The sequence below is a fragment of the Scyliorhinus canicula genome, chromosome 14 (assembly GCF_902713615.1).
Source record: "Scyliorhinus canicula chromosome 14, sScyCan1.1, whole genome shotgun sequence".
NCBI classification, from domain to species: domain Eukaryota; kingdom Metazoa; phylum Chordata; class Chondrichthyes; order Carcharhiniformes; family Scyliorhinidae; genus Scyliorhinus; species Scyliorhinus canicula.
The window spans coordinates 41,798,977-41,826,577 of record NC_052159.1 but is presented as its reverse complement, the minus strand read 5'-3'; the positions used below and the strand labels follow the sequence as shown (position 1 = coordinate 41,826,577).

The 27,601-nt window shown below is 42.0% G+C and overlaps 1 protein-coding gene across 6 annotated transcripts in view; it reads left to right on the top strand.

The window, feature by feature from the left end:
- pds5b (PDS5 cohesin associated factor B) overlaps window positions 1-27,601 on the top strand; it is a 251,107-nt gene that overhangs the window by 191,701 nt on the left and 31,805 nt on the right. For 5 of the 6 annotated variants that reach the window (XR_005463248.1, XM_038818808.1, XM_038818809.1 and 2 more), the window contains 6 exons: window positions 3,440-3,598; window positions 4,236-4,304; window positions 12,904-13,040; window positions 17,887-18,010; window positions 22,683-22,887; window positions 25,753-25,867. Coding sequence is in view for 4 of the 6 variants with exons in the window: in XM_038818808.1 (XP_038674736.1) it covers window positions 3,440-3,598; window positions 4,236-4,304; window positions 12,904-13,040; window positions 17,887-18,010; window positions 22,683-22,887; window positions 25,753-25,867 (809 nt within the window). In the remaining 2 variants the exon portion in view is untranslated. Of the gene's footprint in view, window positions 1-1,410; window positions 1,579-3,439; window positions 3,599-4,235; window positions 4,305-12,903; window positions 13,041-17,886; window positions 18,011-22,682; window positions 22,888-25,752; window positions 25,868-27,601 lie in introns of those variants that run through there. The other variant, XR_005463249.1, reaches the window with a different exon arrangement.

The window sequence follows — 27,601 nt, the reverse complement described above, 5'->3', positions numbered from 1 at the left end:
ACGGATCTCGTCAAAGTCACAAATTACGTCCCACTTGGATTATGGCAAAAGTAAACTTTCCCTCTTCATCTTTTGTGAACTGTCTGCAGCCTTTCCTGCAGTTGACCATATCACCCTCCTAAACCACCTTTTCCACTGTCATCCAACTGAATGGGACTGCTATCACCTGGCTCCATTCTTGTCTATCTAATCATAGCAATACGTGGTGGCATAGTGTTACATCACTGGACTAGTAAACCACAAGCCCAGACTAATGCTCTGGGGACGTGGGTTCAAATCCCACCCTGGCATCTGGTGGAAATTAAATGAATAAATCTGGATTGAAATCTCTGTAGTAGTGACCAGGAAATGTGTTTGATAATAAACTGGCCTCTGAAATGGCCCAGCCAGCCAGTTCATGGGCAATTAGAGATGGATGACAAATGCTAGCCTTGCCAGATTCACCCACATGAAAGAATTTTTAAAATCTGCCATCGATTGTTGTAAACAACATCTGGTTTGCCAAGGACTCCAGATCCACAGCAATGTGGTTGATTCTTAACTGAAACGATCTATGGAGTCACTCGGTTCCAGTGCATTTAGGGTTGGTAACAAATGCTGGCCTTGCCAGTGACACCTACATCCCAAGGAAGAGCCAAGCAAAAAATTACTTTCAGTGGCATCTCTTCCCCCACCTTTACTTTTGGTGTGCCCCAAGAGTCAATCCTTTGCCCCCTCGTGTTTCTCTTTATTCTGCCTCTCAGTGACATATCAGAAAGCACAGCATGCATTTTCATTTGTGTACTGATGACACACTGCTCTATCTCACCACCACCTGTTTGACTCCTCCATTGTTGTTAAATTATCAGACTGCTCATCTGACATTCAAGTGTTGGATGACCAGAAACTTCCTTCAATTAAGTTTTGGGAAGACTGAAGGTATTGTTTCTGTTCCTGCTCCAAACTCTGTTCCCTGGCTGCAGTTACAAACAATTTTATAATTTATATGTTTTAGGAACTCAACTTTTTAGCTTTTGGAACTGGATTCTTTAGCTATGAGTGGAGGGGCAAAGCTGCATTTGAAAATCTGATGAACCGAGCTTCGAGTAATTGCAATTCTATCTTGGTTTTAGAGTTGAGTGGAAGTGTGAAAATACCAAACAGTAGGCTATATCTAAATTATAGGGTGGAGACAGGATGTCGACAGTTGCTCAAGTAAGGTGGCAACCCAGATCAAAGGAAGGTTTGGAAGTAATGGGCTTCGAGGGAAGGTCTTAAAATACCCACATACTTTTCAGTTCAACGGGCATTTCACATTGGAGATAATTGGTTTAAATCTCACCTGGGACATTCCAGGTGTGCCATCTTGCCTCGGGGATAGATGCAAGGAGATGTATTTGATTTTGGCCTCATCTGTGTGATTTTTCACAGAAACTGGAACAGCTTGGAAACAGGCAGAAAGAGAGAATGTGCCAGAAGCTGTAAACCAGAAACAAAGGGCTGTCAGAAATCAGGGGTATTTCTGAGTTGGAGTCACTAAGCAAGAGTGCAGTGAGGCCCATGCTTGAGCTGGGATGTCCACAAACGTGAGTGCTTAAGGTAGGGTGACCAACTTTTATGAAATAAAATAAGGACATCTCAGCTGGGGTGGGGGTGTGATGGAGACCACAAGAGAGGTGGTGGGGGAGTGTTGACCATAAGAACTTGGGTGGGGGGTGGTTTAGTGTTCTGTTCACCATAACTCTCCTTGGTGGCTGACAACCTCATTGTGCATACTCAAAAGTAAAAAAGAGAGCGAGCAAGAAACTCCCAAGCTCTATTTCTCATAGTCTGCCTGAGAAATAAGGGATTAAAGGCAGGGCAAACAGTCAAAATAAGGGCTAATTCCTTAATATACTGGCTAAAGGAGAATTGGAGGGTTGCTTATCTGGATGCTAGTGGAAGGATCCCAAGAAATCTCATGCCTCTGAGAATAGCAGGCACACTGAAGAGAATTAAAGTGAATTCCTGAAAGTTATGGAACACCTTGGTTTGGTCCAAGAAGTGACCAAATCCTCAGGATCAAGGTACTTGCTTTGTTAACTCTTGTTCAGTAAAATATTTTGTTCAAACTGTGAAACCTTGTGGTGTAATTCTTTCTGTTTAATAACTGGGAGTTTTAATTATTTTTGCATGTCACTGGTCTCCCTCAAGATCTCAACACTACTAACTCCCATCTCCCTTCCCTGGCAACAGCCTGAGATTAAGCCATTTTGTTTGCAGCTTGGTGTCACATTTGACCAAATATCTAAGTTGTGGCTTTGTGTCATTTTGTTTTATAACTCCTCTGTGAAGTGCAGTGGGTTTTTTGTCTGCAATAAGGTGCTATATGCAAGTTGTTACTGTCATCCAACATTCATGGGGCCAGCTTTACTTAGTTATACTTCTAGTTATCCTATCCAAATCCAGTGCGTGTCCGCTGCCTAATTTTTCAGCTCTGGCCCCACTACCACCTTCAGAGACTCTCACTGCTGTTGGGCTGACGAGCTAACTTTAAATCTTGAATGAATCACACTTTCTTCTGGTTAAACATTGAGAGGACCAAAGCACCAGTTTTTGGGCTGCTGTCAGAAACTTGTTCCTGATTTTATAACCCTCGCCAACCACTCTCCCATGTTTAAACAGCATAGTTCAGAACAGTACTGTGATTTAATTAAGTGTTAATTGAATTGTCTTGCTTTCCAATTGTTTGATATCCTGAGTTTGAACCTTCAGACTACTGGCCAACAACCGTCTTCGAGAGAAGCTTTTAGCTATCTTTGATCGATGGTTGCTCTGATTCTTTTTTTAAATGACTGCCGCAAGGTAGCTTCTGCTGTGTGATTTGGTCAAGGATATCAGTCAGGCTGGAGCTGTTTTTTTCAGACTGCAGATACGAGAATTGATGTGCAGGGGACCTTTGAAACAGTACCAAGAGTAATTAAAAACTGAATTTGGTAAATTTTGGAAGATGATCGGTGTTTATACATGTTTTCATCTCAGTTACAATCTTCAACTTTTGAGGTAGTGTCATCGAAGGCCTCAAATATTGGGTCACTATATACGAGAAATTCTCAATCTTTTCTTTCTGAATAAATGTGATGTTTAGAAGCAAATTTAGTATTTCAGTAAAAGAAGGGTAACCTTACTGACATGATGTCAGTAGTTTGCTAAAAATACCTATACAATTAAAATAATATCTTTTTATTATTCTGAATGCTTTTGTGGGATCATTATGCAATATGGTGCTTCCAGCAAGTGCATCTTTGAAATCACAGCCCATAATTTTGACCTTAATTGATGGATAATTGTAGATTTTGCCCACTGTTTCCTGTGAGACATTTCCTGGCAGTAGCCCTACCCCACCAGAACGCCAGGGAATAGAATCACCTCTGGTATTTTCAATAAAAGACTTGTAATCTGACTTCCTATTTTCTTTCAGCCTTTGCACAAGAGTTTGGATCCCAGCAACCCAGAACAGCTCATAACTCCTTTGATTTCAATTGGACACATAGCAATGCTGGCTCCGGAACAGTTTTCTGCACCACTGAAATCTTTGGTGGCTGGTTTTGTTGTGAAAGATTTGCTAATGAATGACCGAGTAAGTACACACAATAGCTTGAATTTTTGTTGGGGCAGTTTGCTTGTTTGTTATTTTTTCATTTGTGCTGTTTTCACCTGTCTGTTGAAAAGGTGAGTAATGAGCTTTGTCCAAGATATCTGCTAAGGTGTATTGATAATGGAGAAGACCGGTCAGTGACCCAAGTTGACATTCTCGCTCTCGCTCTCGCTCTCGCTCTCTCTCTCTCTCTCTCTCTCTCTCTCATATGCAAAGCATTTGCTTGAAAGGGCATACTAAATGAGAACTTTTATATTATGTTTGTTTCTGGTTGGCTTTTCCAGCACTGTGATCACTGTGGTACAGCGCACTCTATTGGTGCTCGGTATTATCTGCTATTTCCATGAACCCATTAAACATTAACATTCGCCATTACAATTTTTTCTCTTCCTTTCTAATTGAGAAGGTGGAAGTATATAAAAATATTTAAAAGACCACTTGAGATAATTTCATCTCAAAAGATGTTCTGCTTTTTCAACAGTTATTTCTGAATTAAATATTTGTGATCAATTGACGTTTTTTTTCTTTCTAAGTTTGAGATGTTAAATTCATTTCTCTCTGCTTTAGTATTTTAAGTCATTTGGATATTCAAAGACCAATTATTGCACTCTGACATTAGTTTCCAGTAAAGAAGACTACAAAGCTTTGGGTACCAGATGAAGAAGTCTGTCCTGAAACACTGACGAAAGTAAGTGATGTTTGGTAAAGCATTGCTATTTTCCTGTGCAGCTTTCACCATTGAAGTGTGATCTAATTGATGTGTTTTAAAATTATGAAAAAATACAGAGCAATTATTTCATCAGTCCTGTTGAAAGATCATTGATCTGAAATTATAGCTTTCTTAAATCAGCTGAAGGTGGTAACCATTGGTTATTAGCATCCAAGTCCATTTTGTTGGTTGTTGTATATGTACTTTATTTTGGGCTTGAATGGGATACAGGTGTATCTCTATATATCCATTATTCTTATGTCTGTGTATATTTTTTTAAAAACAAAACTGGAAACTAGAGGATAATCACTATGCTCCCTTTGGAACACCCTCATGTAATATATGGGGAAATTAAATAGTGCAAAAAGGTAAGGCATATTTACTGAAACTGTAATTTTGAAACTGGGGCCTGTTGCTGATATAATTTAATTCTTCTGTCTTCTTGCCTGTCCCTATTAGGGTTGAGGCATTGTTCCCGCCTCGTCCCAGGCAGCACTGGCTGCCTTGTGGCTGACCCTCCGGGTCTCGGGGGAACAGGACATCCCTCCTGGTCTCCTGCATCCAGGAGCCTCCCTAGGTCAACATTCCAGAATCTTGGGGCTGGCCTCCCCGGCGCCATTATTGCGAGCTGGCTGGGGGTGGCTGAGCAAGTGTAGCTTAGCTGGCGAGCCCGGTCCCGACAAATCAGCTTGTGAGCCATCATTTGCGCCGAGAAGCCTGTGAGGCCTTGTTAAGTGGACCGATTAACATTGAATTGCATTGCCGGCCTCGCTGGGCCGATCACCGGGAAGCTTACGGCAATTCCACGCAAGCTAGCACACTTTTAAAAAATTTCCGGAGGATTGCGTGCTCAGTTAAATGACAGAGCTACATAGTGCAGCTCTGGGACAATTGTCTGCTTGCGAGAACCCAGAGATCCAAGGTGACCAGAAGGTTGGTGACTCCTCACAATGGGCCTGTGAAGCAGTGTTGTTCTGTTGGCATGGCTGGGTATCTGAGCGATTGTGTGGAAGGCGGCAAAAGAATACATGCGGCAGAGGAACAACGGAAGAAGAGGTTGAAACTCTGGAGGTGGACCCTTAATGAAGACATCTAAGAGAGAGTTTTTGGGAGAAGATTCAAGGCCTATTCTTCGAGAAGGGAGATTTAAAACCCACTGTTGAAAGGAGTTCCAGTTGCTTCAGTGTGATGGGCGCCTAGGGGGGGAATAGCTGAGAAATTTCAAAGTTAACTATCACTTCTTCGTTTCAGAATGTAGGGTATCTGACCACATTTCACCTATTGATTTGCATGGATTGTGTACTTACTGTGATCATTAGAGTAAAATTATTTGTAAGGATAACACAAGTTTCAAAATCTGTGTATATATCTGTAAAGGTATAGTTGAGGTGAAGGAATGTTATAGTTCATCTTTTCCTGTTTAATAAATGTTTCATTCTTTTGTTAAAAGTTCTGGCTCCTGTGACTCTGTTTGGTAGCTGCCTTCCAAGTATCTGAACAAAAAAATAAAGTTGGGACCCATCAAGCTAGGCTCTACTCTGGGACATGACGTGCCCAGTGGTAAAATCAGTTGGGAATGTAACACTACGTACTACAGGTATAAGAGACAATGGCTTTGATTTTCCGACAATGTCCACGGCAGGAATTGAGGCTGGGACGGTGCATCTGACGCAACAGCCAAAGATTTATTGACTTCAGGAGGGAATTTGCAGTCCTGCCAGTCCTGGCCTATGTTCCCAGAAATTACTCAAAAATGTTTTGCAAAATTGTTTTTCCTCCGTAATGTTTTTATGCACTAGCCCCAATTAGTAAGCGAATAGAAGTTTTATTCTACATTTCTATGTTGTATATGAACTTGCCTCAAATTGCTGAGTACAAAACCACATCAATTTTTTCAAAAATGGTGTTGCTTAGTCACAATTTCTAAGCAACAGTAACTGTTCCTATTGAAGTAGAGGTATTGTTTTGTGGAGCAGAGGGGCACTGGAGAACTATTAACCAAGTTACTGGGGCAGGCTTGAGGAAATTCAGAATTGGTGGAAAAAGTCATGGTTTTCCTCACCTGGGCGAATGTTGTTATTTGATGGTTAGTGCAGGAAATATACTGAAAGTAATTCTAGGACTTGGAACACTCCAGCTGTTAATTGTAGCAGTTTGGAGTCATACAGCACCTAAAAGGCCCTTCAGCCCATCATGTCTGCGCCAGTCAAAACAACAACCTAACTATTCTAATCCCACTTTTGAGCACTTGGTCCAGAGCCTTGTATGACTAGGGCGAAAGTGCGCACCTAAACACTACTTTATTATGAGGGTTTCTGCCTCCACCACCCTTTCAGAAAGCAAGTTCTGAACTCCCACCACCCTGGAGGTAAAAGGTTTCCCATCCTGCCCTTACCTTAAATCTATGCCCCCTGGTCATTGATCCCTTCACCAGGGGGAAAGGTTTCTTCAAAGAACAAAGAAAAGTACAGTACATGAACAGACCCTTTGATCCTCCAAGCCTGTGCCGATCATGATGCCTTAACTAAAAAATAAAACTACCCTTATTCGGTCCGTGTCCCTCTATTTCCTCCATATTCATGTATCCATCAGATGCCTCTTAAATGTTGCTACTGTGCCTGCTTCCACCACATCCTGGTAAGCGCATTCCAGGCACTCGCCACTCTCTCTATGAAAAGCTTACCTCACACATCTCCCTTAAACTTTCCTCCTGTCACCTTGAACCTGTGCCCCCTTGTTATTGAAACTTCCACCCTTGGAAAAAGCCTCTGACTATCCACCCTGGGCAGGATTCTCCGCCAGTGGGCTGCTCCGTTTTGCCGGCAGCCTGGGGGTTTCCCGACGGTGTGGGGCTGCCCCACAATGGGAAACCCCATTGACCGGCTGGCATAACGGAGAATCCCGCCGGCGGGTTGAGGTAGAAATGTGGTGCGGCGGGGCGGAGCTGAATTCCAGCTGTTCATTAACTGAACCAGTGAGCCACTCCAAAATATTGTCTTCCAGTCCCAGATTTAGGATCAGGAGTTGGAACAGCTGCCAACTGCTTCCAAATGTTGGCACAATCTAACCCTAGAATCTCCGCTCACGCTCCGGAAAGCCCGCTGGGCAGAGCTAGTGCGCAGGCGCCTGTCAGAATTTGATAGACCTCCATCAGGTCTCCCCTCCGCCTCTATCTTTCCAGTGAAAACAATCCTAGTTTATTCAACCTCTCCTCATAGCCAACAGCCTCGAGACCGGGCAATATCCCGGTGAACCTTCTTTGCACTCTCCAAAGCTTCCACGTCCTTCCAATAATGTGGTGACCAGAATTGCACCCAATACTCCAAATGCGGCCTAACCAAGGTTTTATATAGCTGCACATGATTTCCCAACTCTTATATACTCGATGCCTGGCTGATGAATGCAAGCATGCCATATACCTTCTCAATCACCTTGGCCACTAGTGTTTCTTCTTACCGTATCTATGTCCCTCATAATTTTATACATCTCAATCATGTCCCACCTCCGTCTACCCTGCTCCAAGGAAAACAAACTGTCCTTCCAATCTCTCTTCATAACTAAAACTCTCCAGCCCAGGCAACATTCTGGTAGATCTGTTCTGCACCCTTTCCAGTGCCATCACATCCCTCCTATAATGTGGATTCCAGACAGCGCACAATAGTCTTGCTGTGACCTAACCAATGTTTTATACAGTTCCAACAGAGCCTTCCTGCTCTTAAACTCTGGTTTAGCTGATGAAAGCAAATATACCATTTGCCGCCTTAAGCACTTTTTCACCTGCTCGACTACCTTAAGGGACCGATGTACATTCTGTTGTTCGTTCTGGGTGAGTGTGCTTTACACTCAATTGGCTCTGTTTTATTCCTTAGCTCTTGAGTCGCCAGGTATCCTTATGATACCGCCACAAGATTCAAGTTCAAGTTCAGATCAATGACTCAATACACCAGTTAGTAAGTTCAAACAAGACACGTTTATTATTACACAGTTATTTGCTACTCGTGCATATAAACTAAGACTAAACTGTTCCTACCACTACTTAGGCCAATACTTATCTGAAATAAGGGAACTGCCGGATCAGGGATCAATGGCCTCTTGCTTTGTCCTGGATCCGCAGGCTTCCAGTTGGTGTGGACTAAAGGGGTCAGGAGTGTCTACTCTTGTAGCGTGCGTTGTATGACACTTGTCGGTGTAGCAATTGGCCAGGCCTCTCCTTCTCATGTTCAGTTCCTGGAGAGCTGCTGCAAAGGTGTTCTGCTGGAAGGGCCGGCTAAGAGAGCAAGCTGGGGTCGGGGTCTCTGCCTTATACTGTTTTGGGTTTCACGCCCATCTGGGCGGACCCTCTATAAACTTGCAATCGATTGGGTCTCTTCCCAATCGATTGATTTGAATTTCCCCAATAACGGGGCTGTTCCTCAATCACTGGGCGGTTCTTTCCACCTTGCTTGTGTCCTTTTGTTTCAGACTCCACTGGCGCCGGGATGTCTGACCTGCTATAGAATGTTTCAATCTCTTCTAATTGTTGTGTCCATTGTGCCTGGGAATCACCGGGAATCGCTCACTTAATATGCACAGCTTGTTAATTACAATGCTGTCTGGTTTCTTTAGCAGCCAGAATACACAGGGGATTCTGCAAACTGCTTGTCTCTTTGCAACTGTCCATTTTTCCCTGTAACCTTTGCATTCTTCCATTTTGTGTGAGGAAGTGGCCAACCCAGGTGGCTACAATGCACACCAAGGTGTCTCTGATCATCTGTGCTTCCATGATCCTGCAGTTTAGCATGTATTCCCTTACCTAGTTTGTCCTGCCCATTCAAAAGGAATGACGTAGGATTCTGGGAGGATGAAGTGCTAATACTTGTTTTTTTTACAGTGTTTTAGAAGATTACTCACTAATTGGATAAATACGGTGAAACTATATTCTCATTTACACGTGTTAATAGAAATTGTACTATAATTTTACAGTACAGAAGACCATCTGGCCATCCAGTCTGTGATAGCTCTGTGCTCGAATAGCCTAAAACTAACCCCGTTGCTTTGCTTCATCTCACATACCCTCCTCGGATTCAAATATCTGTTTCTCTGGGAAGATGTGGGTCTGGGTGCTGATATGATGCAGAATGATGAATGGAATAATAAGACATGGTGGAGGGGTTGAATGGCCAACTATTGTTACTATGTTGGGTTTGATATTCTGGAACTGAGATTGACCTGATCAGACTTATTTCAGTCAGTTTAGACCTTTTTGGATCCCTTGACTTCAGTTGCAAGATGTATGCATATCGAATAACTATTTATTAAACTGCATCTGCTATACTGAAGTCAAAAAAGCAGTGTTTAGTTCTAAATGTAGAAACACATCTCATCAAATGTCCAGATATTAAAGAGCACTTAACTACATTGGTATTTTAGCAAATTTTCCTCTCTCAAATGATAATACACCTTGATCCCAGTGTTATACAATAATAAAATTTCTACAAATTAATGCATGAATCTCAGACCAGTAAAGATTGTAACTACAAGTAGAATCACTTTTAACGGCAGCCCTTTAATCTCAGCCTACCTTAAAAAAAAATTTAGTGTACCCAATTCATTTTTTCCAATTACGGGGCAATTTAGCGTGGCCAATTCACCTATATTGCACATCTTTGGGTTGTGGGGGCGAAACCCATGCAAACACGGGGAAAATGTGCAAACTCCACACGGACAGTGACCCAGAGCCGGGATCAACAAGGGACCTCGGCGCTGTCGGACAACAGAGCTAACCCACTGCGCCACCGTGCTGCCTTTCTAATGAGCCTTCCCATGTAAAGTTAGATTGTGTAGGCTTGCAACAAATAGGTCATTGAAATGACTAGTAACCAGATATCTAGTTGACCCTGCAGAGTGTTGCAATGTTCATTTGGATGGACCTTTTGTAATGCAGTTGCTAATACTAAATTACATAAATATCAAACATGCCTACTACTCTACCGCCCGCCCACACTTCGGTAAATCTGACCACAAGGCTGTGCTCCCGCTCCCGGCTTATGAGCAAAAACTGAAGCGTGAGAATCCGTCCAAGAAAGTCGTGCATTGTTGGTCTGAGGAATCGGATGACCTCCTACGGGACTGCTTGGAGTCAGTGGACTGGTCAGTATTTTAAAAACTGTTCGACCAGCCTGAACGAGTACGCCACTACAGTAACTGACTTCATTAGTAAGTGTGTACAAGACTGTGTGCCTGATGGAACCATCAATTCACCAGACACGTGTTTCCGATGTGAATCTAGGCTTTAATCGACTTACTTCAGAGCCAGCATGTTACCTGTCTATGAACTCGTAGTGACCCAGGCTGACTCTGGACACGGATACTTATACAGCTGCATTAGGGGGAGGAGTCGTGGGCGGAACCAAGGGTGGGGCCCAGTACAAGTTCCTAAGTGCTCCCGGCGCTACTCCCCCTAGTGGTAGGATGGCGCTACTGCGCTTAAAATAACAGTGTGAATTAGTATATATACATTCATATATTACATTCACCACAGTGCCAAAGAAGCAAATCCGCGGTTTCTCAACCGGAAACCCTGGCTGAACAGGGATATCCACTGCTTGCTGAAGTCTTGGTCTGAGGTGTTCAAGTCAGGTGACCCTGACCTCTACAAGAAGCCAGATATGATCTACAGAAGTCCATCAAAGATGCCAAAAGACAGTACCGGACCAAGCTCGAGTCCCAGGCTAGCCACACGGATCCCTGCCGTCTATGGCAAGGTCTGCAAGACATAATGGGCTACAAGATGAAGGCATGTAAAATCATTGGGTCCAACGCACCCCTCCCTGATGAGCTCAACGCATTCTATGCGCGCTTTGAGCAAGAGGTCAGCGAGAGCGAGCCCTCCACCCCAGAAGCCGCGGATGAACTTGTATCTGAGATCACCACTGCAGACGTCAGAGCAGCCTTCTCGAAGGTCAACTCACGGAAAGCCACTGGCCCGGATGGGGTAACCAGACGAGCACTCGGGTCTTGTGTGGATCAGCTGGCGGGGGTATTCGCAGACATCTTCAACCTCTCTTTACAACAATCTGAGGTCCCTATCTGCTTCAAGAAGACAGCCATCATCGCTGTATCAAAAAAAAGTCGAGCAGCGTGCCTTAATGACTATCGTCCAGTGGCTCTGACATCCATCATAATGAAGTGTTTCGAAAGGTTAGTCATGGCATAAATCAACTCCAGCCTCCCGGATTGCCTTGATCCCCTACAGTTCGCCTACCGCTGCAACAGGTCCACAGCAAACGCCATCTCCATGGCCCAGCACTCTAACCTGGAACACTTAGATAACAAAGACACCTATGTCAGAATCCTATTTATCGACCACAGCTCAGCCTTCAACACCATCATTCCGACAAAACTCATCTCCAAACTATGTGGCCTTGGCCTCTGCTCCCCTCTGCGACTGGATCCTGAACTTTCTAACCCACAGGCCACAATCAGTAAAGATAGGCAACAACACCTCCTCCACGATCACCCTCAACATCGGTTCCCCACAAGGCTGTGTCCTCAGCCCTCTACTATACACCTCTGACTATGGCCAAATTCCCCTCCAACTCGATTTTCAAATTTGCTGATGATACCAGCATAGTGGGTCGGATTTCAAACAATGACAAGAGAGTACAGGAATGACGTAGAGAATCTGGTGAACTGGTGCGACGACAATAATCTCTCCCTCAATAGGGAGATTGTCATCAACTTCAGGAAGCTTAGTGGACTACATGCCTGTGTCTACATCAATGGGAACTAAGTAGAAAGGGTCGAGACCTTCAAGTTCTTGGGTGTACAGATCACCAACAGCCTGTCTTGGTCCCCCCCATGCCGACACTATAGTTGAGAAAGCCCACCTATGACTACTTTCTCAGAAGATTAAGGAAATTTGGCATGTCAGCTACGACCCTCACCATTCTACAGGTGCACCATAGAAAGCATTCTTTCTGGTTGTATCACAGCTTGGTATGGAGCCTGCTCTGCCCAAGACCGCAGGAAACTACAAAAGGTCGTGAATGCAGCCTAGTCCATCACACAAACCAGCCTCCCATCCATTGACTCTATCTATAATTCCCACTGCCTCAGAAAGGCAGCCAGCATAATTAAGGACCCCACGCACCCCAGACATGCTCTCTTCCACCTTCTTCCGTCAGGAAAAATATACCAAAGTTTGAGGTCATGTACCAACCGACTGAAGAGCAGCTTCTTTTCTACTGCCATCAGACTTTTGAATGGACCTACCTTGTAATAAGTTGATCTTTTCTCTACACCTTGCTATAACTGTAACATTATATTCTGCAGTCTCTCCTTCCTTCCCTGTGTACAGTATGCATTGTTTGTACAGCATGCAAGAAACAATACTTTTCACTATACGAATACATGTGACAATAATAAATCAAATTAAAATCAAAAATTAGATTTTTGGATGAATATTGGTTCATTTGTTATTGTATGGGTATTAGTTCATTTTGTCAAATATAGTCAATTTGGGCAGCGGCCGACAATACAAAAGTATTCATTGAGATCACTTTTTAAATGTTTCATGGTTGATTTCTTTATTTTACAGATACAAGCAATGAAGATGATGGTGCGGTGGTTGATGGGAATGAGGACCAATGTTAATAAATCAGGAACCTCCACCTTGAGATTACTAACTGCAATACTACATAGTGAAGGCGACTTGACAGAACAAGGCAAAATTAGGTGTGTAGTAATCAGTTAAGATGTGGAGATGCTGGCGTTGCACGGGTGAGCACAGTAAGAAGTCTTAGAACACCAGGTTAAAGTCCAACAAGTTTGTTTCAAATCACTAGCTTTCGGAGCACTACACCGTCCTCAGGTGAATGCATCTAGCCTGGGCTTGAGACCCTACCAACTGTCCTGGCTTAAGATAGTTCACACCTCTTTAACCTGCTCCACCTCAACCTGTAAAGACTTGATTACCTGCAAAAACTTGCATTCAAAGTATCGTCTTGCATCTTTTACTTTATATATGCTTCTGGAATCTATCTCTTCATTCACCTGAGGAAGGTGCAGTGCTCCGAAAGCTAATGATTTGAAACAAACCTGTTGGACTTTAACCTGGTCTTACTGTAATCCGTTAAGTTGGCATATAGTTTTGGGTTGGGTATTTTGTATATTATTTGTATAGACAAAAATTTGGCAAATGGAATATAATGTGCACAATTGTGAGGTGGTCCATTTTGGTGGGAAGAATAGAAAAGCAGAATATTATTTAAATGGCAACTGTAGAAGGCTGCAGTGCAGAGGGATCTGGGTGTCCTTGTACATGAATTGCGAATGGTAGCATACAGGCACAAGTAATTAGGAAGGCAAATGCCATGTTGGCATTTATTGCAAGGGTGTTGGTCTATTAAAGTAGGAAGGTTTTGCTACAATTGTACTGCTGAGACCAAACTGGACTTGTGTACAGTTTTTTGTCTCCTTACTTAAGGAAGAGTCGATTAGCTCAGTTGGCTAGGTGGCTCGTGAATGATTCGGAATAATGCTAACACCGATTCCTGTACCCATTAAGCTAAGCCTTGGACCTGCCTACTCCCTCTGTACCTGGGAGTCGAAGGCAATGACAAATCAGCACCAAAATAAATCGAGCAAGGAAGTGGTTCCAGATGAATCATCAACAGATGTCTTTGGGCAGAACACATGTGAATAAGTGAATCAATTAGGAAGGGATAAACTTGCATTGGAGGCAGTACTGTGAAGGTTCACTAGGTTGATTCCTAGGATGAAGAGGTTGCGTTATGAGGAAAGGTTGGATTTTGCTCATTGGCTTTTAGAGGAATGAGAGGTGATCATTTTAAAACATAAGATTCTGAGGGGACTTTGACAGTCAATGCTGAGAATATGTTTCCCCTCATGGTGGAATCTAGAACAATGATGCATAGTTTAAAATAAGGGATGGGGGTGAATTTCTTCTTCATTGATCTTTGGAATTCACTTCTCTAGGGAGAGTGGAGGCTGAGTTATTGAATATATTTGAGCTGAGAGGTTGATCTTTGACCTACAGGGGAGTTGAGGGTCAAGGGGAACAGTCAGGAAAGTGGATTTGAAGCCACAATCAAATTAGCCATGAATTTACTGAATGGTAGGGCAGACCTGAGGGGCTGAATGACCTACTCGTGTTCCTATTTCATTATGACTTGGCACAGTGGTAAAGAACGTAATTCTTATGTTTTATTGCAAATGTTACAGTCACAGTTGACATGACTGGATGGGAAGATCCCAGAATGGAACCCTGGCTCAAAAGACAAAATTTTACTTTCTTTTTAGAAAACATGGAGCGACAGAATCACAGGAACACTAATCTGTTTTAACAAGAAAAAATGATTATGATACAATAGTCCTTTATTCCCCCCTAGTTTCACAAATGTACACCGATTTTAAGGTTAACATGGGCTACAAAGTATATCTTGCATTGCAATTGTCTCTGTAACACAGGCAGTCCTTTTAAACACACAGGCTGCCTGAGGTCAAATACACCCTCCTCTGAACTCAAATTAATTTCTGTAGATTTCTCCTCAAAGTCCGTCCGTCCCCCCCCCCGGACGATTTATACCATGAGCCACCCAGTCATTTCAAGTTTCACTTTCACAAAGGCACACTTCTCTTTTAAATGCTTTCTCTCAATTGCTCCCGTTTCGCTTTCGGGTTTTACACCTCCCTCTTCAAGATTTCTTTTTGCCTCAAAAGGTTTTTATACAAACGAGATCCAGCCACTGATTTTCACGATTATTTAAAATAATGTCTCCTAAATCTGAAAATCTGTTCAGATTTTTTTCTGGAATCTGTCTGCTTCTCGGCTCTGCCTTTCTTTACTGAACAGTTCTGTGTTCTAGTGCCATTAAAATCAGGCTTCTTGATGACTTCCCTTTAATTTCCTTAACTAGCTGCACTTTAGCTCTCTACAACCAAAACAGAAAAAGTTTGAAAATCTCAGCATGTCTATGACTGCCTCTGGAGAGACAGCAGAGCTAACGTTTCGAGTCTGGGGTTGATGTTTCGTCAGAGGGCAGGGGGTGGGCTGGATAGAGAGCCAGAAATTGGTGGAGACTGGCGAGAGATTGACAAAGATGACGTGACAAGACCGAGGGAATTTTAATGGTGATGATTATGGCTAAGAAGGGTGCTGATGGTGGCACATTAGGAGATTGCAATGTGTTAATCGCAGAACAAAGTAAGTAGTGTGTCGAAGGACAACCTAGTACGGGAAACAGATGGCTCTAGTGGGGTGGGATGACGGGAAGGGAGTCGGTAGTTTGGGAAAAACTAGATGGAAAGCGCTCTGCACTTTTTTCTTAATCATTACCCCATGGTATGGTTTTCTTCTAACCAAGCTGAGATAGATGTTCCTCCTCTCGCCATCTAAGCCAACTGCCTTGGCTTGCAGTTGAACTAAGATCAAAGGAAATCTCTTCTCTCTGGAAAGTGACCCCTGGTTACAAAACAACAATTTATACTTCTGCCACAGCCGTTAGTCACTTTTTATACCGTAACCTTTCTCAGCATAATAGAAACAGTTTGAAATTAAACTAAAACCCCCGCACACACAAACTCCTTCGTTTAGCAGGAATCTAACTTTAGGCTTAAGCATCCACTTAAAACTGTACCTTATTCCTAATATTAACCAATACAAATAGAAATCCCTTAAATTACCTTTTGTTTTCCTAATGCACAGAACTTTTTTAACAAGTCTTTGTTCCAACCTGCCTAATTTTCTTTTCGGGTTCTTTGAATTGATTTTTATGGCATAAATGAAAGTCAAGATTATACAGCACAATTTCAAAATTTGCAGACAATACAAAATTTTAAAGTATTGTGAACTTTCAGGTTGATTCTGCAGAGCTTCAAAGTTATATAGACCAGTTGGTGGAATGGGCAGACAAATGGCAAATGAAATTGAATGTAGAGAAATGTGAATCGATACATTTTGGTAGAAAGAATGTAAGAGACTATATAAAATAAAGGATACAATTCTAAAGAGGGATGTAAGAGCAAAAGTATCTTGCTTATATATGTGCATAAATGATGTCAGGACAAGTTGAGTGCAGTTAATAAAAGTACACAGCAGCCTAGACTTTATCAATACGGGCATAGAGTACGAAAGCAAATAAGTTATGTTAAATTTGTATAAAATGCAATTATTCAACCGCAGAGTATCGCATCCAGTTTTGGGTCCCACATTTTTAGAAAGATGCGAAGACATTAGAGAGGGTACAGAAAAGATTCACGGTTCCAGGTATAAACTTCAGTCTTGTGAAAGATTGGAGAAATTGGAACTCCTTTCTCTGTGGAGTAAAGGGTTTGAGAGGAAACTTGATGGCGGTATTCCAAATCATGAGAGGTCTGGACAGAGTAGGTGGGAAGAAACAGTGACTTGGAAGGCACAGATTTTAGGTAATTGGCAAAAGAAATAATGACAAAATCAGTGCAGTTAGGATTTGGGATGCACTCCCTGAGAGCATGGTGGCAGCAGGTTCAGTCAATGCATTCAAGAGGGAATTGGATTATTATCTGAGAGGCTCAACAGGCCAAATTGCTTCCTCCTATAATTCTGTTCTGTGAAGTCACCCTAAAAATTGAAAAGGATCCCTGAATAAGATACCTGTTGTGCCTGCTGATGTACATGAATGATGGTAACTTAAACTTACTCTATGGTAAATTTCAGTGCTTTCCTTGATAGTCTGTTTAAGCGGATTGATTTAAAGCCATTTTGAGTTTGGGTGTACTCTAATGAGATTGGGGAGGATACTTTGGCACAACTTGACATCAGCAGAATGGACATGAGTGTTTGGTTCTGACCTCAGCATTGTGCCCACAAAGGAAACTCTAGGCTCCTACATTAGAAAGCTATTTTGTGGGGGAACTGACCAATTTATTGAAATTAAGTGCTGTATTACTCAGCTGCGCTGACTAGAAATTGAAAGTAATGCTACCCAAATTTCATTTGAAGTACTTGTTGGATGGAGGAGGAGACTTAAACCATTAGTCTGGGCTCCGTTCCAATCTAGGTCACAGCAGGTTGTGTGTTCACCTAACTGCATCTGACTTACTTTTGTTCCATCTTTATGGCAGACTGTTATGACAGTGCTGAGAAGTTTTTTAAAAATAGGTTGATTCAGGTTTTTATCTTTGTCTATGTAGTTTAATGTTAACAAAAGCAAATTGTACATCTAAATCTTCTAGTTTAACTATGTGGTTGTAATTTAGTTTAAAATGGCGGTTGAGCATTTGGAACTTTTCAGTTGTTTTGGTTCTTGGCAATCGGTTATGTTTTGCTGGGAATTTGCATGTATTTTCCTTGTGTTCAACAATTTTTTTAAAAAGTAAATTTTTATGGAAAGTGAAACCTCGGTGAGCTATAAGATAAGCTGATGTTTTGCACAGAAATATTATCAAATTTAATAAAATAGTTTGCTTATAGAAGTAACAAGATTGTGATAAGTAATCAGTCAGCTTTTGTCATCCACATGAGGTGAAAGTATACTTGATCCCCAAAAAAACCTGTCTCTTTTTCTGTGTTCTTTTGCAGCAAACCTGATATGTCACGTCTACGCTTGGCAGCTGGCTGTGCTGTTTTGAAGTTAGCACAGGAGCCCTGTTACTATGAAATCATTACACTAGAACAGTTTCAGTTATGTGCACTGGTAATGAATGTAAGTGGCTTTATCCATCTTGAAATGTAATTTCCATTTTTGCCAGTGGACTGGGCATTTTTTTGGCTTCCAGATGTAAAGAATTAAATTGATATCCATATAGTTAGTTCAGTGAGAAAAATAAACACTTATAGTGGTTTTAACTTGATCTTGAAAATAAGCCTACATATTTACTGCTTGTCATAAAGCATCCCAGTATGGTCAGTGAGCAGCTTCAGTTTCCATCAGTTGAGTTCCTGATTGTTTTGAGCATATTTAGAATTTGATTGAGAGGCATATCCTATATCTGAATTCTAGAATATTCATTACCCAGTTTAAAAAAAAAAACACACATTAAAAAAATAATCTTTATCAGTGTCACGTAGGCTTACATTAACACTGCAATGGTTACTGTGAAAATCCCCTAGTTGCCACACACCGACGCCTGTTCGGGTATACTGAGGGAGAATTCAGAATGTCCAGTAGACTGAACAAGCACTTGTGGGAGGAAACCAGAGCACCCGGAGGAAATCCTCTGATGCTGGGAGAACGTGCGGACAGTGACCCAAGCTGGGAATCGAACCCGGGTTCCTGGTGCTGAGAGGCAACAGTGCTAACCCTGTTAAAACTAACTGTAAGATCGAAGAATTTTCGACCTGGAACTTGATTAGTCTGCCATAAGAATTTCTGATTTTGGTAAAGTTAGTAAACTAATCTCCATTAATGATTTAGGACAACCTTGCTAAAATGACTTCTAAGACTGCAGCCACTATGCCGCTGACCCTTCGTTATTGTCCTGTGGTAATTAACTTATTAAGTGTCCCGTTTATATTTCCATAGAATCCTTATGGTGCAGAAGGTGGCCATTCGGCCCATCCAGTCTGCACCAAACCCTCTGAAAGAGCATCCTACCTAGGGCCACTCCACTGCCCTATCCCCATAACCCCACCTAACATGCACATTATTGAACACCAGGGGGCAATTTAGCATGGCCAATCCACCTAACCTGCACATCTTTGACTGTGGGAGGAAACTGGAGCACCCGGAAGAAACCCACACAGACACGGGTAGAATGTACAAACCCCACAAAGGTCACCCAGGGCTGGAATTCATGTGAGCAACAATTGAGTAATGGCTGATTGATTGACCATCGATGGTGTTGTGGACACTTCAGTTTGATTTGTCATTCAATATCATCCTTTCAGCAGGACAGCTTTGTCCATATTCCTTTGTTTCAGATGTAGTAGTCATTTATTGAACTCCTGCAACTGACAGCTTTGCAGATTAACTAGTTTAGGATAGATTTGAGAAAACCTTGAAAGTTATTGCCCTGTGGTTAAATTATGCATTATCTTAACCAGCTGAGCTATCAGGGATGATATCTACAGATTTTCAACATCTACTGATGAAACGATGTGCGCACGACTTGCTGAAAGTAGCTACCAGAATGTACTCCTGCTCTGCTATTGAAAACCTGGACATGCATGTCGAAATATTAATAGATTCAGATTATTGCCATTAAATAAACCACTTCACAATTTGAGTGAGTGGCATTTGAAATTCAAAGCGATTTAAATGCAGAAAAAGGGAGCACGGTAGCACAAGTGGCTAGCACTGTGGCTTGACAGCGCCAGGGTCCCAGGTTCGATTCCCTGCCGGGACACTGTCTGTGTGGAGTCTGCATGTTCTCCCGTGTCTGCGTGGATTTCCTCCGGGTGCCCCGATTTCCTCCCACAGTCCAAAGACGTGCAGGTTAGGTGGATTGGCCATGCTAAATTGCCCTTACTGTCCAAAAACGTTAGGAGAGGTTACGGGGATAGGGTGGTAGTGAGGGCTTAAGTGGGTTGGTGCAGACTCGATAAGCCAAATGGCCTCCTTCAGCACTGTTATGTTCTATGTTCTAAATGCGATTAAATGCAGAAAATACAAGCTTGCTAACTAAACCTATGGCAAGCTTGATGTTTTAGCTTATTATTATTCACTCGAGTGGATATAATGCATCCTGTAATATATGCCAAACATGGGAATACTATACCTTGCAAGAACCAAATTATTGCAATGTATCTGAAGTTGAAAATCCTTCTGCTCAACTCCTTAATTGGCATTTGAGATGTTGGTTTCTGCTATATCGCATGAACAGGATTAGGATAAGCCTTGGTTGATACTCGTAAAAGTTCGTAACTATTTCAGAAAGAAGGTAAATTGTTTTCTGGTGGCTATTAATGTATCCAGATGAGAGCAAATGTGGCATGGCTGAGATTTAGTACAGATAAAATTTAGTACAGAGCAAGCAGAGCCTGGATTCTTCTTGTACACCTCTCATCACTGTTTTAAGTATTATTTCACTTTTGGCAATGAAAGCAGTTTGCAGATAAGATGTTATAATTAAACACTGAATATTTTTCAAATTTACCTCCTTCTGGTTAAGTGATTTATCATTTTCCCAAAATGTAGAACATTCCACAAACATGATCTTGTTTCCCATGGTTCCTTGTTCTTGGAGTAAGTAAAGAGCCAATGAAAAAACTTCAGAAGAATGCCACCCTAAGAAGAATGTGCACATTTAGTTAAAACACGAAGGCCGGGATTCTCTGTTTGCCGACGCCAATTTTGTAATCCCTTTTTACGACTGAATTGGGGGCGGTGCCTAATTTTGTATGCTCCACCCCCTCCAAAATGGCGTCATTGAGAAATATGCTGCACGCCTTTGGGACAGCCTCAGAATCCCAACCGTACAGTTGACTCGTGGCCCCAGTGGTCGGGAACTCGGTGTGATGCTGCGGACTGTGTCCAGCGCTGGCCACAGTCGGGCAGGAGCCATACTGTTGTGCGGGGGAGGGGGTACTATTATCTGGCAGGTCGGGTCTGTGCATGGCACCATGTTATACTGCACGACCACTGCAGATCGTTGGCGTGGGCATGAGGGACCATGGACTCTGCAATTCTCCAGCTGTTTATATCGGGAGGGCCGTGCAGTTTACGTGGCACGGCTGCTAGCCCTCACCGGTCGGAGGATCGGTGCTGGGGCCTCGCGGATTTTTCCCACGTAAAATTATACGGTTCCTCCTGACATCTCAATACAAGATGACCAGAATTACATAAAGTGACTATACCCTGACCTCCAAGTCAGAATATAGTGTTCAGGTCCCTCTCCAGAATCTTGAGCAGTGGCGCACACAATCTAGGCTGACACTTCAGTGCGGTACTCCACACGGTGCTGCATTGTTAGAGATTCTGTCATTCAGATGAAATCCATGGCACTGCTAATGGTATTTCTCACTGGTCCTAGTCAATATTTAATCCTTAATTCACATCACCAAAGCAGATGATCCAGTCATTATTTCATTGGTGTTTGCAGAAATTTGTGATCTGAAAGTTGCCTACCAAATCTCGGCTATTATAATATTGACGAAACAAGGGCAGTACGATGGCACAGTGGTTAGCATTGCTGCCTACGGCGCTGAGGACCTGGGTTCGAATCACGGCCCTGGGTCACTGTCCGTGTGGAGTTCGCATGTTCTCCCCGTGTCTGCGTGGGTTTCACCCCCACAACCCAAAAGATGTGCAGGATAGGTGGATTGGCCACGCTAAATTGCCCCGTAATTGGAAAAAATGAATTGGGACTCTAAATTTTAAAAAAAGAGGGGGAGAAAATAAATAAATAATATTGACAAAACTGTCAGACCATAAGACATGGAGCAGAATTAGGCCACTCGGCCCATCGAGTCTGCTCCGCCATTCAATCATGGCTGATATTTGTCTTGTATCCATTCTCCTGCCTTCTCCCCATAACCCCTGATCCCCTTATTAATCAAGAGCCTATCTATTTCTGTCTTAAAGACATTGTGATTTGGCCTCCACAGTCTTCTGCGACAAAGAGTTCCACAGATTCACCACCCTCTGGCTGAAGAAATTCCTCATCTCTGTTTTAAAGGATTGTCCCTTTAGTTTGAGATTGTGTCCTCTTGCTAGTTTTTCCTACAAGTGGAAACGTCCTCTCCACATCCACTCTATCCAGGCCTCGCTGTATCCTGTAAAAATGCTTCACTGGCTGTAAAGCAATTTAGGATGATCCGAGTTGTGAAACGTACAAAATGCAACATGATTGGTTGATGAGTGCCTTAGTTAATAATAATAACATTTTTATTGTCACAAGTGGGCATACATTAACACTTCAATGAAGTTACTGTGAAAATTCCCTAGTCGCCACACTCCGGCGCCTGTTCGGGTGCACAGAGGGAGTAGTTAGTTAGTTAGCTAGTGAGTGGGTGGGCTCCCAACCATCTATTTTGTGGGGGCGAAGTGGGGAAAACGGCACCCTGTAAAATTCATCCACTGGTATCAGGAACAGACTAAATCAGTCACGAGTTCCTGTCATTATTAGTTATAGCAAAATATTTTTTTGGAAAAGCAAGTGGTAGTCCAAAGCATGCATCAAAGGCTGCTAGCGAAACAACAATGTTTCTTGTCTGACACTTGGTTTATGGACATTAACAAACCTGTGTTTATGGTATCTAAATTGGAGGTTCCTTCAGATACAGAGCACAGGGGAACATGTGGTTCAAACATAACTGCATCAATGCAGAATGAAACCATGTGAACGTTGTGATGTGTCCATTTTAAGTATTCAATTTCCATTTTTTAATCTGTGATAATGGCACAAGAAAATAGCTGTGAAATTGTTTGTTTGCAGGATGAATGTTATCAAGTAAGGCAGATATTTGCACAGAAGCTCAACAAAGGACTTGCCAAACTACGACTACCGCTAGAGTACATGGCAATTTTTTCACTGTGTGCAAAGGATCCGGCAAAAGAAAGGCGAGCACATGCCAGACAATGCCTGGTGAAAAATATCAATATTAGGAGGGAATATTTGAAGCAGCATGCAGCAGTGAGTGGTAGGTATTGCCAAATTTCAGGAAGAAAATGACCCATTGCAGATAAAGGAACTGCAGCATATTCTTCTCTATTTCCCTGACTAAGTGCGCCGAGTCCAGCTCATTTTACAATCTTGCGGAAATGTATACAATATTTAAAAGAACAGTTTTTTTTAACCTGTGCATTTACTGATTTTTCACTTCTTTTGTAAAAAGCATGCCACTTAAATGGTGTAAAGATTAGCTGGAGAAGTTGCAATTAGAATTAAGCTGTGTAGGAATGGGACAAAAATAAGTTTTTAAAAGAACGTACAAACTGATCAAGGCGTTTCAAGAATGTTTTGCTAAATGTGAAAATTTAGCAGTATTTATTAATAAAAAATCTTTTGAATCAAAACTAAATATAGTCTTGGTAATATGCATACCTTGCCGTTAAAGATAACTTTGGAATTTTTATAAGATTATCCAGTTTCAGATATCACAATAAGCAGGTCTTATCTAGGGCTGGATTCTCTGCTGCAAGTAGAGGAGTTCCCAATGTGGCGGAGAATTAAGAATCAGGGGAAATAACTGGTGGTGATTGTTTCCAAAATTGTTCTATGCTCTATTGTTTTCTTATTTATGACACCATGAGCTGCACTGCACAGTGTATGGCGCATTGTATTAATGAGCTTTACTTGAGTTGTGGATAACCAGGTGGTGACAGTGCACTGATGCGTGCTACTTTTTTTGCCCGTTTTGTCACTGTCCCCCAGATTTTAATCTTTTGCCCTTTTTGGGCAGGATTGGGTGGAATGTGCTCAAGGTGATTTGATGTGGGGATTGCTGTTGTGCCAACCGACTGCTGGCGTGGGATAAAATGGGGAGCAGACTTTGAGCAGCAACTCTTCATTCAATCTCCTGGAAGTGCCATTTTCTCAGAATGTACTATTTTTTACAATACTTTAATTGACAGCAGCTTGGTATGGGGTTGTCATGCTGCTAACGTGCAGAAAAAACAGTTGCTTGGATCCAGGATTTTGGGGCACCAAGGCAGAATGTGGATACCCCAACATTGCAATGACTTCCACCTCCCCACATGGATAGCGGTGTGTGGTATTTTCTGGGGTTGATTTTAAATTTTGCCTTTTTTACACGCTGCTTCACAAATGGACTCCTATTTATCTTACAATAAGGGATGGCCATGTGACTCTTACCAGCTACTTTTATTATATCAGTACATTCTTGAGCATGTCGGAAAATGTTCTTTCTTGCCCTTCCCCATGTGATTTTACACCCTGCTTGAAAATATTTCCCACCAATAAAATTTTCATTTGACATTTAGGGGTATGGAAAGTAGTACCTACCATAAATATATAAATGATGAAATAAAATTTGGGTTTTCCTGTTTTGTTTTCAACTATATATCAATATAACATTAAAAACACCCCTGCCCCCTTTTTCTGAGCACCTAACTTGTACCCTGCACATTCCATCATCAACAAGGCTGATGTATAAAATTTGGAGAGTTAATGAGATTATTATTTACATATTATTGCATAACCATCTTTATACTTATAAGACACAGTTTAATACATTCTTTAGCATTTTTATTAGCTTTATAGTTTGGGAATTTTGTCTTTTTATAAAAAATTTTAAAAACTTGCCGCTTAGGTTAGAAATTTAATAATGGCAAGACTGGAGCTCACATTGTGATCTTCGTGGGAAGTATCAACAAGTGTTGAGGCAATTCCCTTGAAGGGCAAATGAAACAGCACATGGCCTGTGAGGTAGGGGATAAAAATATGGAGATCTGTTGAGTTTAAATTTTGACTAAAGAAGCTGATCATTGGCATTTTTTGTTACCTTTTTTTCAACATGACCAAGAGAATGGCAACTTCAGCCCCTCTGCCCACCTCCCTGTTCTTTCGATACGACACAAATCCGTGGATATTTAGATTCCAGCCCTAATCCCCTTGCCGCCGCGTCTGTGAGGCCCACAATATCGTACGGCCAATTTTAATATGCGCATCAAGCTCATTTACCTTTTCCGTATCCTGCGCATATTTAGATACCGTGCTCTCAGTCCTGTGTTGACCGCCCTCCTCGTAACTGTCCCCTTTTTTTGCTGAGCCTGATGTTAGATTCCTGCTGTTTTCCATACTCTCTGTTCTATTACATGTTCTGGAAACTTGGCTAACTTCTCCTGAGACCTCGGCACCATCAACTAGTTTAAAGTCCGCATCATTAACTTGCACTCCCACCTTCTACTTTAACTTTGATTTTGTAATTTTCCATACAACTGACCCCCCCCCCCCCCCCCCCCCCCCCCCCAAACTGTATCTGTATAGTTAAAGGACTTTAAATTCATTAAAATGAAGGTGGTCAGCTCTTTTGAAGTGTTTGAGTGATTGGGATTGGCAAACCGCATCTTATTGAATGGCAGAGCAGGCTCAATGGGTGGCACGGTAGCACAGTGGTTAGTACTGTTGCTTCACAGTGCCAGGGTGCCAGGTTCGATTCCCGGCTTGGGTCACTGTCTATGCGGAGTCTGCACGTTCAGTGTCTGTGTGGGTTTCCTCCGGGTGCTCCGGTTTCCTCCCACAAATCCCGAAAGACGTGCTACATAGCACATGCTACAAAGGCGTGCTGTTGGGTGAATTGGACATTCTGAATTCTCCCTCTGTGTATCCGAATAGGTGCCAGAGTGTGGCGACCAGGGGCCTTTCACAGTAGCTTAATTGCAGTGTTAATGTAAGCCTACTTGTGACAATAAAGATTATTATTATTATAGAATGTTTGGTGTAAACGTCAGAATTGCTGGGACTTGGGCTTGCAGTCGTAATGTTTTGTCCTTAAATATTTCATTTAGAAACCAATGACCTGCTTTTGTTCTTGTGACTGCAGAAAAATTGTTGTCGTTGCTGCCCGAATATGTTGTTCCATACACTATTCACCTCCTTACGCATGATCCAGATTACGTAAAAGTACAGGATATTGAGCAACTGAAAGATATTAAAGAGTTAAGTGTGCTATCTAATTATATTATATTAGTGTTTACAAAATAGTTTAAAGTTGTAAACATATAAACAAATATATCTGTACTTGTTCTTCTGTATACTTTATTCTATAAAAGTATTTACCTTTCCCTCGATGTCCAAATTTCTTCCCATCCATTTCTGTTTTCCTTCATTTATCTAGCTATTTTCTTTCTTTTCCCCTCCACTACTCCCATCTATTGTGATGTTTCTTTATTTTGTCATGCCGCTCAGGAAAATGAAAAGCGGAATGCAGTATTACTTTTTTAAAAATTGTATTAGTTATTAAGTGTATTTATCCTTAATTATCCTTAATTACAGACAGAATAATTATGCAATTTATATTTCACTTTTCCTTCCTCAAGGTATCGGAGTGTTTCACAGTCAATTAAATATTCTTAAATGTAATCACTCTTAGTAGGACTTGTCAAGCAGCTCCGAGTTAGAAAACCATGGGAATTAAAGCAGACTCTTGAAAACTATTCAGAATTGACATTGTGAATGATGGCAAGCCAGATTTCCCTTTCCTGGCACCAATAGGATGTTGGCTTTAGCCGCATCGCTCAAGAAGGGAATTTCTCGTGAGTGCTAGTTCCTGTAGCTCATTTATCATGATGTCCCTCTAGAATGCAACAAAAACTAAAGGTTCTGCATATTTTTTATGAGAGGCGGTGCTGTAGTGATATTGTCACTGGACTAGTGGTCCCAGGTTCAAATGCCACCATGCAGTGGTGAAAATTGAATAAAAATGAAATGAAAATCGCTTATCGTCACGAGTAGGCTTCAATGAAGTTACTGTGAAAAGCCCCTAGTCGCCACATTCCGGCACCTGTCCGGGGAGGCTGGTACAGGAATTGAACCGTGCTGCTGGCCTGCTTGGTCTGCTTTAAAAGCCAGCGATTTAGCCCAGTGAGCTAAACCAGCCCCTGGTTTCTGGAAATCTGGAATTAAAAGATTACGAAACCATTGTCAATTATTATTAAAAACCCATCTGGATCGCTGATGTCCTTTTAAAGAAGAAAATCTGCCGTCTTTGCCTGGTCTGGCCTACGTGTGACTTCAGATCCATAGCAATGTGACTCTTAACCCCTCAAGGGCAATTAGAGATGGGCGCAGCCAACGATGCCCACATCAAATGAATAATAAAAAAATAAGATGAGCTTTAAAGACCAAAAAAAAGAGTTTTACTGTAGCTTTGGAACAGTACATCTATCAAACTGATTGATGAGTTTTGTCATGCAAATTTTTAAAAATGCTTTTGAGTCATGAATGGTGATGAAATTCTTGTACACTGTTCCCGATTCTGAATTGAGTCTTGGGACCAATACTGATTCCCAGCCTGTTTGCACCTGCAAAGTACACTACCTTGTATTTACCTGTTGACTCAGTCTTCCAGCCTAAAATAGGAGCAAGTGCTACCAACAATCTTCAAAATAAAGGAAGTCCCTACCCATGTTCTACCTTTGCTTAACAGAATATTGCTTGTTATTTTTTCCATAATTGGGACAACATCTGAAAGGGGATGCCATGCGAACATAAGCAAGTAAAGGAAGTGTTTGTCTTAACATAACCTTAACATGTCACTCAAATGCCCAAATTGCTTCACATACAGTTAATTTTCTTGGTGCAGTGGGGCTTCTGAGTTGGCAGGCGATTTGAGTGAAATGGATGAGTTGCAAACGCAAACCACCAGTTAAGATTTATGTAACATGATGCGC